The sequence below is a fragment of the Cyanistes caeruleus genome, unplaced genomic scaffold (assembly GCF_971803275.1).
Source record: "Cyanistes caeruleus unplaced genomic scaffold, bCyaCae1.hap1.1 HAP1_SCAFFOLD_135, whole genome shotgun sequence".
In the NCBI taxonomy this organism is placed as follows: domain Eukaryota; kingdom Metazoa; phylum Chordata; class Aves; order Passeriformes; family Paridae; genus Cyanistes; species Cyanistes caeruleus.
This window is the reverse complement of record NW_028255932.1, coordinates 44406-58062: the sequence shown is the minus strand read 5'-3', so window position 1 is coordinate 58062 and position 13657 is coordinate 44406. Positions and strand designations below refer to the sequence as shown.

Sequence of the window (13657 nt, the reverse complement as noted above, 5' to 3'; positions counted from 1 at the left end):
AGGGGCGATCCCAGAGCTGGGGGATCCTGGCAGCTTGGAGAGGTGGGAGCCTGGAGAGGAGAGACTCCTGGGATCCCTGGGATCTCAAAGCAGAGCATCAGGGGAGAAGGGACCCCATGGACCCCCAAAAGCCCCTGGATCATCGCTAAGGAGGACCCTAGAGAAGGGGGAACCCCTGGAGCCCTTGGACCCCCATCATCCCAGGGAAGGGAAACCTCTGGAATCCCAAATAGGAAAGACAAGAGATGAGGAAATCCTGGGAGACTTTTTTTGAGGCTGAATCTTGATATTTGGAGATTATCATGGACACAAGACTCCTGCTGAGCTCTAGACATGGACTTAGGCAGGAGGAGCCTCTACTTCAAGGCACTCCCACTTTGGTTTCCCCCAAACCAGGATTTGTCATTCCCAAGCCATGGCCAAATGGAGGAAGAGGAGGAAAATCCCCAGAGATCCTGCATGAGGAGGGGCTGCAAATCCAGCCCAGGGAGCTGCAAGGAGGAAAGATCCCCCCTGTGCCAGGAAGGCATCCGGAGATCCTGCCGGAGCTCAGAGCTGGGGGAGAGAGCTCATGGCAGGGAGAAGCCCCACAAATGCTTGGAATGTGGGAAGAGCTTCAGCTGGAGCTTCAAGTGGAGGAAACACCAAAGGATCCACCCTGGGAAATGGCTCTGGGAGTGTGGGGAGTGTGGGAAGGGCTTCAAGAATAGCTCCCATCTGATCTGGCACCAGGTGATTCACACTGGGGAGAGCCCCTAGGAGTGTGGGGAGTGTGGGAAGAGGTTCAGGAAGATCTCTGTCCTGATTAACCACTGTAGGATCCACACAGGGGAAAAGCCTGGAAAGTGCTTGGAATGTGGGAAGAGCTTCAATTGCAGCTCCCACCTGATCTGGCACCAGAACATCCACACAGGAGAATGCCCCAGTGAGTGTGGGGAATGTGGTAAGAGCTTCATTGAGATGTCCAATCTGATCCACACAGGGGAAAAGCCCTACACGTGTGGGGAGTGTGGAGAGGGCTTCAGCTGGAGCTCCAACCTCGGGGCACACCAGTGCATCCTGAGTGTGGGAAGAGATTTCCAAGGAGCTCAAGTCTCATCAAACATCAGTGGATTCACACAGAGGAGAGGCCCTTCCGCTGCCCTGACTGTGGGAAGGGCTGCACAAAACTGCACCCTCATCAGGCACCGGCACATCCACACTGGGGAGAGGCCCTATGAGTGTCCCCAGTGTGGGAAGAGCTTCTCACAGAGCTCAACCTTGACCAAACAGATCTTCCGGACTCCCTGTGGGCACCTGGATGAACACAGGGGCAGGAACATCCATCAGAACACAGAGCAACAATGGGAATTGCAGATTGACTGCCCCTGGAGATTCACTGGGATGCAGAGATACACCTGCAGTCCCTGGAGAAGCCCATGCCTGAGCAGGGGAATGCCTGAGATGAGGCTGTGACCCCAGGGGACACCTGTGGACAGAGGGGCCCCTGCTGGAGCCCCCTGTCCTGGAAGGTCTGACCCCATGGCAGAGTGACCCACGCTGCAGCACTGTGAGGGGGCTGCTTCCATGGAATAGACTCAGGTTGGAGAAGTTCCTGGAGACCTCTCTGGTGGGAGAGATCCCAGAGTGCAGCAGGGGAATGACTCCTGTCCCTGAACAGCAGGAAAAGCCCTGGGAGATGAACTGACCATGGCTCCATTCCCTGTATCCCTGCACTGCCAGGTTAGGATGCAGAGCTGGAAGGAGGGAGGGGTGGAAGGAAGGTGCTTTTAAGGGTCTTCTTATTCTCCTGCTCTGAACTTATTTGCAATAAATTCAATTTATATCTGCTGTTTTGCCCATGACTGTGTTTGATGAGGAAACAGTCTCGGGTCCTTAACTCATGAACCCTTGATTAAATTTTCTCTCCCTGTGTGGCTGTGGAGGGCAGTGAGAGAGCAGCTGTGGTGGGTGCCTGGACTCGGGCTAGCATCACCCTACAGCAGTGGGACATGTCCTTGTGTGGCCCTGTGCTATGGTGCTACAGGTGCTGTTGCTTTTGTCTCCCTTATGATTTTATCTTTTGCATTAAATGCTTGTGAAGTGCCCCCGGTGACCCTCGTTATTCCCTCGGCTCCGGTATCCCCGTCCCTTCCCCTGCTCCCCGTCCCACGTTCCATCCCGGCTGGCGGAGCCTTGGAGCTGCCGTGGGGGCCGTGGGGCTGCCCCGGGGGCTGCGCCCCGAGCCGGGGCCCCTTCCCAGTGCTCCCAGTGTGCCGCTCCAGCCTGGAGCAGCCAGCGAGGGCTTCAGCTGGGACGGCAGAGAGGCGCTGCTGGGGGATCCCGGTTCACTTAAGTTTGGTTTTGGTAATTTTGGGAGTTTTGTGCAAGAAATCTCTCCTCCACTCAGCTGAAGGGGTTTGGAGGGCGGGTTCCCTTTTTTGGGGGAAATCAAAGCGATGCACTGATGCTCCTAATTAGATGTGCATGAGGCTCCAGAGTTTCCCGCTGAGCCGGAGCCACCCAGCAGCCAGGGCTGGGCAAGGCGGGCCGGGAGGTGCGGAGAACTTTGTTTGTGTTGGGAGCTCAATGGCGGCTCGGGCCGGGCCCGTTCCAGGGCTGTTCCTCGTCCCCGCCTTTCCCCTCACGCAGCCCGGGGCGGGCCCTGAGAGCGCGGGGCGGGGCTGTGCCGTGTGCAGAGCCCGCCGCTGGCTGCCATTGGCTGCTGCTGCCGTCACTCGTGGTTCTGGCGCGCGCTGATTGGGCAGAGCGGGGACAAGCCCGGCCCCGCTGGCGCCCCCAGGGCGGCCGTGTGGCAGGAGAGCCGCCATTGCCGGAGCGTCTGTGCGGGCGCGGCAGCGGCGGCAGCAGCGGCCGGAGCCCGGTGAGGCGGCGGCGGAGCTCGGAGGCGGCCCCGGCCATCGCAGGTGGGAGCCGCGCTCGGTTCTGCGGGGGCTCGGGGCTCGCTGCGGGCCCGGGAGGGGGCGGCAGGGGGCTGTGGCGGGTGGCTTGTGCCGTGGCCGGCCCGTGTTGGCCCTGGGCTGAGGGCGCTGCGGGAGCGGCTGCCCGCGGTCTCCTTGCCGCTGGGGCCTCGGCAGGAGGCGGTGGCGGAGCAGCGCTGGCTCGTCCCGCTTCGTGTCGGGAGGCCGGAGGTGGCTGCGCTGGGCCCGGGGCCGGGCGGGAAAATTCCCGGCGCCAGAGGTTTGTGTGGCCCAAGGAGCCAGAGGAGTGGTGTGCAAGTGACTTTATTGCTGCCCAAAGGGAGAGGCCATGGGGCATTTGCCGTGCGCTCTCTCCAGGTGTTGGAGGACGCGGCCTCGTTTTTGTCCTGATTTTCCCGGCCGCACGTCCCTGTCCCTTTGCCCAACACTGGCCGAGGTGCTTGGAAGGTTCAGCCTTCCCGATCCGCCTACTGCATGTCCTTTTTGTATAACACCCGATATTCCTGGCTCTGTGAAGTGTTTGTTCTTCTGGAAGTTCAGGAATGTATCGGGACTTGGTCTGAGCAGCAGTCCTTGTCAATTAGTAACATTTTCTGAAAATGATGGTTTCTCCCTTTGTTGCCTTATGTACAAGTCCCTGTCCCTATCTCCAAGCAGATTCACTCATTGCCTCTGTTTTTTCTTCCTGGAATCAGCCCAATTCCTCCTGCAGGCAGGAAGCCCCTGGGCCATTGTGCAGGCTTTGGGCCATCAGTGTTAATTTGCATTTCTAAAGCTCCTCTCCTGGCTGCCTGGAACAAAGCTTCTCTTCCAGGGCAGACATCCCGTGACTCACACGTGGCCCCCCACAGATCTGCTATTTATTTTTTTTTAAACAATATTCTAATAATTGTTTATGTGTTAAAGCACCAACTTTAAAGCTCTTCTAGTTTTCAAAGTGCAGCTTAAAGGGGAACATCAAAAAACTCATACCATCATTTTGTCATGACTAAGAGTCAAGTACAAATATAAAACAAAAATGAGAAAGCAATCAAGTGTTTTCATTCTCCTAGGACTAAAACTGATTCTCACACCACTGGCCCAAACAGAACCAACAATATAGAAGTAAAATTATTACAAAAAATTACTCTAACGGTGTAATCCTTTCACTGAAACTGTGAAAAGCAAAAACTCTTCAACAGTGTCTTTAGAAAAATAAGACATTACTTGATTCTGGCCAGAATGTGCAACAGGAATAATTTCATGCACACTTAGGCTGGGTGTGCAGAGAAAATCATTCCATGACACACGAGTTTGACTAGATTTTTCTAAATTCATACACTCTGACACCATAGAAATCCCTTGGTTTACTGTTCATTGGTTTGAAGGTGTGGAGTTGTTAGGATTTGGTTTCCTGTTGCAGCCGGATTTCTGTGCCTGTGATGGGAATTAGGTGGGCACTCCTGGGTTTTCTGCTCAGCCTTTTCCAGACCAGGTGTCTCCAGCTGTGCCTGGGGCAGTGTCTGGGGTAGGTGTTGGTTGATGTTTGCTGCTGGGTGTTGATGTTTTGTTGTTGGTCGTTATCTTGGGGGGAATCTTTTGGGCTATTCCCAGTCTGTTGAGATGTTAATTTCATCTCTGCTGAGTGGTGGAAAAGAAACATCCCTTAAAAAAACCTTTAAATTTCCTTTCCCCAAGGCGAAGGCAAACCAAGTTCCTTTAGAGAAATAAGATTTGAAGCCATTTTCAAGTTTGTCTATTTTGCCAGCAGCTAATCCCAGGCAGGGCAGAGTGTGAGTGTAATTGAGAGGCAGAGTGGAATTGTCCCGGTGCCTTCCCCAGCAGCTGTGGCGAGGGCAGGCACAGAAAGGCCTGAAGCTGCAAGAGTGAGAGCAAGGATTGTCCCGCAGTGGCTGGAGATGGCAAAGGAGGGTGGCCAGGCCGAGGATTTGAGCAGAGGATCTGTGGGCAGGCCCAGGGGCTTCCCCCGCTGGGGAGCCCTGGCTGCTGCTGCGTTGCCTTCAGTGCAGGCTCAGGGGTGGCCTGTTTAATATTCCCTTGCAATACAGATTTCTGAGTCTGGAAGAGCCATGGCTGGGGCATCAGTCATTTTATTTTTTTCATTTTGTTGAGTTTTGTTCTCTTTCTTATGTCCACTCCATAACATTGAGACTATATGGGGGAAAAAAATTCATGTAATGTTCTGGGTGGAAGAGAGAATCCTCAATCCAGCTCCTGCTATTCCCTGTTAATTGTAAGAATTGTACCAGCTACATTTTAGTCCTGGGTAACATTATTTCTTAGTTTCCCTGGACTCTCTCAGAGTCAATACACCACAAGCCTTCAGTCAAAATAGGTCCCAAATGTTTAACCATTTTCTCTACCGTTTGCTCTTCCTTTTTTTTTCAGATACTGAAAGCTGCTTTTTAGCCTGAAAATGAAGGCACTTCACAGAGGCTTCCTCTACCTCTTCTCCTTGTTTTTCTGACTGGAGCAAGTCATCCACATCCTGCATGAAGCCAGTCCCTGGGGGTGAGGTCAATTCCTTTGATATTTCCTGCAAGGCTTGCCCCAATCAGGCCGGTGCTTCCGTGCATCCCTGCAGAAGGACCGTCCATGTCTTGAGCATTTTCCCTTCTAGCTCTTGTTGCCAGCCCAAGGCAGAATTGTGTTTGCATCCTCTGGAAGTGGGCAGATCCCCAGAAAGCATCTTTTGCATCAAGTTGTGAATGGCAGCAGTGTGAGGAGGGCACCTGGTTCAGGCTGGTGTAAGGATCTGAGAGTGTGGGGTGCCTCGGTTTCATCATCTCATTTCTTCTTCTTGGGTCCTGCAGCATTCTGTGGATTCCATTGGATTTCTTGTTTGGCAGGATAGGAGCATTGTAGGGAGCCATCCCTGGCTCCCCAAGCCGTGCCTTGAGCAGGACTCCCAGACAGGCTGTGAGCCCTTCCTTCCCTCCCTTGGAACAGGGGATTGCTTTTGGACACCTCTTGTCCTGGTTGCTTCAGGGAAATTTGGAGAGGCTCCATATCTAATTTTGCCAATTTCCCTGGGGCTGCCCACACTTGTGGGTTCACTTCAGCCTAGGCTCTGCCAGACATTTGACACAGAGGTACAACAGAACCAGTCTCTGTATCACCTTTTCAAACATTAATTTGCATTCCCCGTTTTGCCATCAAATCCCTTCCCAGTAAATTACAATCACAATTGTGAGCAAATAAAAGTTCCTGCATTTTAAACCCATCCCCCACGTTTGTTAATAGTGGCTGAATAAAACACACCCACTCATCTTTCCCACTTAGTGCCTCAATAGCTAAAATATTCCTTAACAATTTTCCCCCCTTTTATTGTAAGATTCCGATTGGATGGAGAGGCCCCTGTGTCCATCAGGAAAGGTCTCCTCTGGATCCAGAGCCACCCTGTGTTCCCAAGGGCTGCAGTGTGGTGGGTCCCTGGTGGAATGGGAGCTGTGCCACCGCTAAGAATGCGTGTCCATCAAGGGCTGGACTTGCTGGTGCTGAGGGTGCTGCTGTCTGTGCTTGCAGTGTCCTTGTGCCCTGCAGCTGGAAGGCTGATTCCTTGCCAGGGGCTGTTTGGGTGGGCTGTGCCCTGGCCAGGAGGGCAATGCCTGTGCCAGGTGCTTTGGCCGAGGGTGTCCCCTGGGTGCTGGGGCCCCCTTGGGCCCTGGGCTTGATCCCTCAGGGGCTGTAGGAACTGTGCCATGGCCTTTGCCTTCAGCTTGGCCTTTTGCTCATCCCTTGCTGCATTCAGCTGCTGAGCCTTTGTGAGCAAGTGCTGCAGGGGCTTCTTCTGTCGCTGCTGCAGCCCCCCTCAGTGCCTGTGGGTGCTCATCGTGTGGCAGCTGCTGAGCTTTCTGCAAAATCCTTCCTTTCTCCAGGGACCCACCAGGAAATGCTTAAAAGATCATGTGGATCCTTGCAGGTCTAATCGCCATTTGTGAGCTGTTCCTTCCTCGTGCTGGCTGTGCTGAGGCTCCCCTCCCCAGCCCGTATCCCGGAGCCGGTCCCTGTCCTGCCGCAGTGTCCAAAGGCGGCCCCCCAGGCGGGCAGGGCCGGCAGCTCCACGGGGCCGGGCAGCGGCCGGGGCGTCCCGCAGCCTCCTGGGGGCCGGGGGCCACTGCCGGCCCTGCCCGGGGGGTGCTGGGCTCAGGCAGCGCCCGGCGCTGAGCCCCGGCTGCCCCACAGCCCCGGCCCGGCCCCACAGCTCCCCACAGGCCCCCAGCCCGTGCTCCCGGTGCCGCAGCTCTGCGCCCGCTCCTGCCGCTCCCAGCTCAGAGAAACCCCCTGAAATCCTCACCTCCTTGTTTTCCTGTCCTCCAAAACTGGGATACAAAGGATCTGAGTCAGCTGGCAAATGCTGAGGATAAGACCCTTCTGGAAAACATCACAATCCTCAGTATTTTTCTCTTTTTCCTCTTTTATATAATCATTTTTCTTACCCCATGGATTCCTCCTGCTGCTTCTTGCCTTAAGCACATTCCTGCACACTCCCCTTCAGCCAATCCCTTCCCAGCACACCAACACCATCCATCCCCTGTTGTCTAAATCCCTTCTGGACTTCCCTTCTTGCCCCCCTGGGTGTCCATGTCCTTAATTCCCTCTGGGAGAATGTGCAAACGACCTCCACATGCTCCCAAGGGACCCTTGAGAGATATTTTGGGATCCTCATGCCTTTGGCTGGGACCCCATTGTGGCTTTCCCTTTTGTCCCCTCCCTGGGTGCCCTGCCATGTTCACTCCCCGAAGATGCCACTGTAGTCACTGCTGAGATTTTCAGTGCTCTCTCCCTGCCGACTCTTGAGAGCCGCCCTGATCCGTCACTCGTCTGTCTCCTGCTCACTCTCGGGTACCCAATCAATGCCCGGTGCCGCCGCCAGCCGAGGGAGCCGATCCCCCAAACTGGGTGAGGCCCCTTCAGCTGCACTCACTGCCCGCCGGCCCGGACGGTGGAAGGAATTGCGGAGGAGCCCCAAGGTGTGTGGAAAAATTGACATCCCCAGAGGTTTCTGTCCACAAGGAAGGCAGAGGAGTCCTGTAACAGTAATTTCATTCATAAAAATAGGGCGAGGCCATGGGACATTTCCCATGGGGTCTCTCCAATTATTGGAGGACACAGCCTCCTTTTCATCCTAATTTTCTTGGTCACATCTCCCTCTCCCTTTCCCCATTGGCTGAAGTCCTGGAGAGGCACAGACTTCCCAATGCACCTCCCACATACCCCCTTAATATGTACCTCACTTTTGTATAGCTAAGGATATTGATGGCTGTGTTAAGTCTTTGTTGTTCTTCTGGAAGTTGATGAATTTAGCAGGACCTCGGCTGAGCAGCAGTCTGTGTCATCAATTCATAACATTTTGTGCAGCTGATGGCTCCTCCTGTCACTTCCTTATGTCCACGTCCCTGGCCCTATGTGCAATGAGGTTGAGGGGATCAGTTTGTAAAGAGGCTTTGTTGTTGTTCCTTTGCTGGGGTTGCCCCGTTTTGGGGCCATCCCCCCTGGAGCAGGGTGTCCCCCCTTGGTGCAGGCGCAGGGCTCAGGCAGGGCTGAGCCAATCAGAGCGCGCGGCGCTGATGACTCATCAGTGTCCAGGCAGAGCCGCAGCTGCCAGCGTTCCCCAGCTGGAGCCCAGCTGCGCCCCTCCCCCCCGGGCCTTGGCGCCCCCCTGGAGGGGAATTTGGGGAGGTGGGAGGGGGGAGCGCCAAGGCCGGGCCCCCCCGCGCTGTGGTGGCGGGAGCGGCTGCAGTGGGGAGCGAGTGCGGGCGGAAGCGGCCGAGAGCCCAGCGCTGCCCCAGGCCGAGCTGGCCCAGCTGCATCCGTGCCCCTGCGGTGGGATGCTGTGGGACTGGGGGGGAAGAGGGAGGCGGCAGTGGGTGCTGGGCCTGGGGGCAGGAGGAGAAGGGAAGGAGAAGCAGGTTTGAAGAACAAAACGGTCGAAGGATTCACGTGGGAGGAGCAGGTGCAGGAGGAGGAGAAATAGTAGGAGGAAGAGGAGTGGGAGGAAGAGTAGGGCCACAGGAGGAGGTGGGAGAGAAGGAAGAGGAAGCAGGACAACGTTCCATTCTCCCTGTATGTGCAGTTCCAGGAGTGTTGCCCTGGAGGTGACTGGGGAGGGGATCCACGATTTTGATGGGGCTGAATCTTGGTGTTTCTGAACTTTTTTGGGCTAAATATTGGTGCTTTGTTTTTTTGCAGGGGCTGAATCTTTGTATTCTGGAGGGGGTTTTTCCTGAATTTGGTGTTTGGGTAGTTTTTCATCATTGTTTTCTTGTTTGGGCTGAATCTTGGTGCTTTGCTTTGTTACAGACACAAGATGCCCAATGACTTTCTGAGATGAACTTGGGCATGGAGGAACCCCCTGCCCAAGGCGCTCTCCTCTCCTTTTCCTCCTAACCAGGAATTTTCATTCCCAAACTGTGTCCAGATGGAAGAGGAGGAGAAAAAGCCCCAGAGATCCTGCATGAGGAGGGGCTGGAAACCCAGTCCAGGGAGCTGCGAGGAGGAAAGATCCCCCCAGTGCCAGGAACATGGCCAGAGATCCAGCCGGAGCTCAGAGCTGGGGGAGAAGCCCCACAAGTGCTTGGAATGTGGGAAGGGCTTCAGAAAGAGATCCCACCTGATCCAGCACCAGAGGATCCACACTGGTGAAAAGCCCTATGGGTGTGGGGAATGTGGGAAGAGCTTCAGCCAGAGCTCCAGCCTGAGGAATCACCAGAAGATCCACATGAGAGAACAACCCTATGAGTGTGGGAAATGTGGGCAGAGCTTCAGAAATATCTCTGACCTGATGAGACACCAGGTGATCCACACAGGGGAACGGCCCTACACCTGCTTGGAATGTGGGAAGAGCGTTGGGTGGAGCTCCAGTCTGAGGGAGCACCAGCGCATCCACACTGGGGAGAGGCCCTACGAGTGTCCCCAGTGTGGGAAGAGGTTTCAGCGCAGCTCCAGTGTCCTCAAACATGAGCGGATTCACACAGACGAGAGGCCCTTCCGCTGCCCCGACTGCGGGAAGGGCTTCAAACACAACTCCAACCTCATCAGGCACCGGCGCATCCACAGTGGGGAGAGGCCCTACGAGTGTCCCCAGTGTGGGAAGAGCTTCTCACAGAGCTCTCACTTGACCCAACACCAACGGAGGCCCCATTAAGGGAAGTCCTGTGAGTGCCCCGAGTGCGGGAAGAGCTTCGTGCGCTGCTCCAGCTCCATCCCCCATGGGAGGATGGGCGTTGGATGATCCCCAGTGACCCCCGTTGGGCAGAGCCCTGGTGATCCGTGGTCCTGGTGATGCGTGTTGGGAAGACACCTGGCTGGGAGGCTCCACATCTTCCTGGCTCCCTGTGGACACCTGGATGAAATCAGGGGAATGGAAATTCAACAGGATACAGAATGACAATGGGAATTGTTGACTTTCAATCCTTGGAACCTTTTGCCTCAGGAGCTGTGTGGGCAGAGAAAAGGGGGTGACACCGGGCTCGGGGGCCCAGAGGGGAGCACAAACGCTCTGGGTGAGGGAGACACGACCCCCAGAACCCTCCCTCACCTTCCTGCGCAGGCAGAAGCCAAGCCCCAGTGCCAAGAAGACGAAGCCCAACACTGAGACTCCAATCCCCATCAGCATCTTGCGTTGGGCAGCGTTTGATGGCATCCCTGGGGCATCTGCAGAGGTCAGGACCCCCAAAACCTCTCACAGACACCCCAAGCCCCTCCAAGGACCCTCCCAGTCTCCCCCAGCCTACCCAGGACCCTCTGAAACCTCCTTTGGAGTCACTAATTTTAAACAATTAGTAATTTTAGAAAAATTAGGGGTCTTGGCTAGAGATAGGCCTTGTTGGAACTAGTTAGAGTTAATGATTAAGTGAGAAGCAGGATTTGAGATAATGAATCTCGGACTTAGATAAAAAATTACTTTTCATTGTATATTTGTTCAGCTGTGCTTATAATGAGAAAAGAGAAACTGATAAACGGGTTCAGGAAGATCACAGACCTTACATCTGGAAACCCATTTAAAAGTCACAAGGGAGGAAACTGGAGTTGGACCAAATGTCATTTGTAATGTCCACCATTGTAAAGGTAGAAAGGTGAGAGTGAGGAAGAGCGGTTTTCCTTCATCTCCTGATGAACCCTCCACACCAAAATGACCTCCTCCTCAAATTGGGGAGCCAACCATGCAGGCGTAATGACATTAAAATCATTACCATGAATTCTAATCCGAAGTGGCACATGGGAGGTGCTAGCATTATGCATATGCATTAGTATTAATATGTATTAGTATTTTGGATATTTAAGACTTTTGTAAATAAATAGACACTGGAAACTTTTGTCAACTTGCAGTGCGTATTAAGGGGTGACTCCCGCACTCGCCCAGTGCTGTGATTAAACATCCACTGTGTAACTTTAAACTGTTGGAGAGGTTTTTTGTCCATTAACAGATTGATGTTGATACTGGATCAATATTGCTATTTTGGTAAATCACTACCAGTCTCTTCCCAGCCTCCCCAGGACCCAGCAGAGCCCCTCCTGTTCCTCTCAGGATCCCACAGCCCCCTCCCAATTTCTCCCCACTTCCCCTGGACCCCCAAACCCTCTCCCAGTCCCTTCCCAGCCCCACCAGGACTCATCAAGACTCCTCCCAGTCTCTTTCCAGCACAACCAACCTCATCCCAATCCCTGCTTTCCAATGCCCAATCTCCTTCCAGCTCCTCCAGGCTCACTCAAATCCCTCCCTGTGACACCCAGCACCCCCAAACTCCCTCCCAGGGTCCAGCAAGACCCCCAGAACCCCATTCCACCCTCCCCAACATCCTTCAAACCCCTTCCCAGCCATCCTAAGCACCTCAATCCCTTCCCCAGTTTAAACCAGTCTATCTCAAACTCCCTCCCAGTTCCTCCCAGCACACTCCAATCCCCCTCAGTGGCCCCCCCAGTGCCTCCCCCGCTGCCCCCGGCGCTGTGGGGGCCGGGCCGTGCCCCAGTGCCGGCTCAGGGGGTGCTCCAGGCTGCCGTGCTCCACCTGGCAGCTGGAGCTGAGCCCGCATTGCCGGGGGCGGTTTCCAGCAGCAGCAGGAGCTGCTGGCTCCAGTCCCCGCTGGGGAGCACGGCAGTGGCCAGCACGTGGCCCGAGAGCTGCTGCTGGCCCTGGGAGCAGCTCAGCTGGATGTGGGCAGGGGAGAAATCCATCCGGGAGCAGAGCAGGCGGCCGGGGCCGGGCTGGGAGCTGGAGGGCACCAGCGAGATGGACACGCTGGGATGGGCACTGGGGATCAGCGGGGACAGACTGGGATGAGCTTGGGGGGTAACTGGGAGAGATGGGAGAGGAGTGGTGTGGCGTCGGGTGGGACCGGGAACAGGCTGTCAGGGACTGGGGAGGCGCTGAAAGAGATGAGAGTGGATACTGGGATACTGGATGAAGGCGCAGATGTCTGGGAGTGGAAGGAGGAATGAATCCGAAATGGACTTGGGAATGGGCTAAAAGGAGTGGGAGAGACTCCCGGGCCTCTGGGAGGGACTGTGGTGGCACTGGGCGGGACTGTGATGGCACTGGGAGGGACTGCGGTGGCACTGGGCGGGACTGTGATGGCACTGGGAGGGACTGCGGTGGCACTGGGCGGGACTGTGGTGGCACTGGGCGGGACTGTGGTGGCACTGGGAGGGACTGGGAATGAAGCACGCGGCACTGAGCGGCCGAGTCCAGCGCGGGGCTCTCGGCTCTGTGGATCTGCCCGGCAACTGATGAGTCATCAGAGATGCGCGCTCTGATTGGCTGAAGGGCGAGAGATGCACGGAGGGGCGAGATGGACAGGCGGGGTCACTGGGAGTGACTGGGATGGACTGGGAGAGGCTGGGATGGACTGGGAGAGACTGGGATGGACTGGGAGAGCTACGGGAGCCACTGGGAGGGACAAGGGGTCCCGGGGATGGGCACAAGGAAGGCTGAGAGCTCTGGGGTGATTCCCAGGGAGGTTTGGAGGGACAAGGCCGGGCCCCTCTCTGTGCCCCGCGAGCAGCGGCCCGGACAGAAAAGTTCAGGAGCGGGAGGAGGTGTTTCTCAAGATTGATTTTAATCCTCATTCTCCTGGTCTGATTTGCTCAGTCCTAAGCTCAGTTCATTTCCCCATGTCGGGCTGTTGTGGCCCTGATGATGATCCCTGAGTGACCTCTCCCTGCCCTTGTCCCGACCCACGAGGATTTGGATTTGTTTCAGTTCAGTGGAATTCGTGGTGATTTGGGAGGAGCTGGAGCAAAGCAGCTGGAAAGCACAGTGGGCTTGAGAGGGACTGACCCAGGGCAGGAGTTGGGGCTGCCTCGAGTGAGCTCTCACAGTGTGAACCTTCATGGGTTCTTTAAGGGAATTTTGTGAGGTTTGACATTGATTATTAAAAAGCAGAATCACAAGGGGAGCTCTGCTTTCAGTTTGAAATGAGGGGATGGAATGTGGGCACTGGGACTTCTGTAACCTCAAGTTGTTCCTTGATTCTGGACACTTTAGCTTTGGCAATCTGAAGCCCTTCAGCAGCAATGTCTCTGCCACCCCCTGGTTTCTGGCTCAGACCCAGCTCGCAGCTTGGACAAGGTCTGGGCTTTGTCCTCTTGAGCTTCGGGAGCCTCCCGGGAAGCACCAGCCCTCCCCAGCCCACCCTTGGTAGCACTTTTTCTTTTCTCTCTGCTGACGATTTTATCCCCAAAACTGTCGTGGGAACGTTGTATCCAAGCACATCCTCCAGCGCTGCACTTTCCTC

The 13657-nt window shown here is 55.5% G+C and overlaps 1 protein-coding gene and 1 pseudogene across 1 annotated transcript in view; both read left to right on the top strand.

Moving 5' to 3' along the window:
- Positions 1-13657, top strand: part of LOC111946100 (uncharacterized) — a 97573-nt gene that overhangs the window by 42750 nt on the left and 41166 nt on the right. The window contains 1 exon segment of the mRNA XM_086874018.1: positions 9522-10146. Within this exon segment, the coding sequence (XP_086730144.1) occupies positions 9522-10146 (625 nt within the window).
- LOC147645990 (uncharacterized) lies at positions 141-1963 on the top strand (annotated as a pseudogene).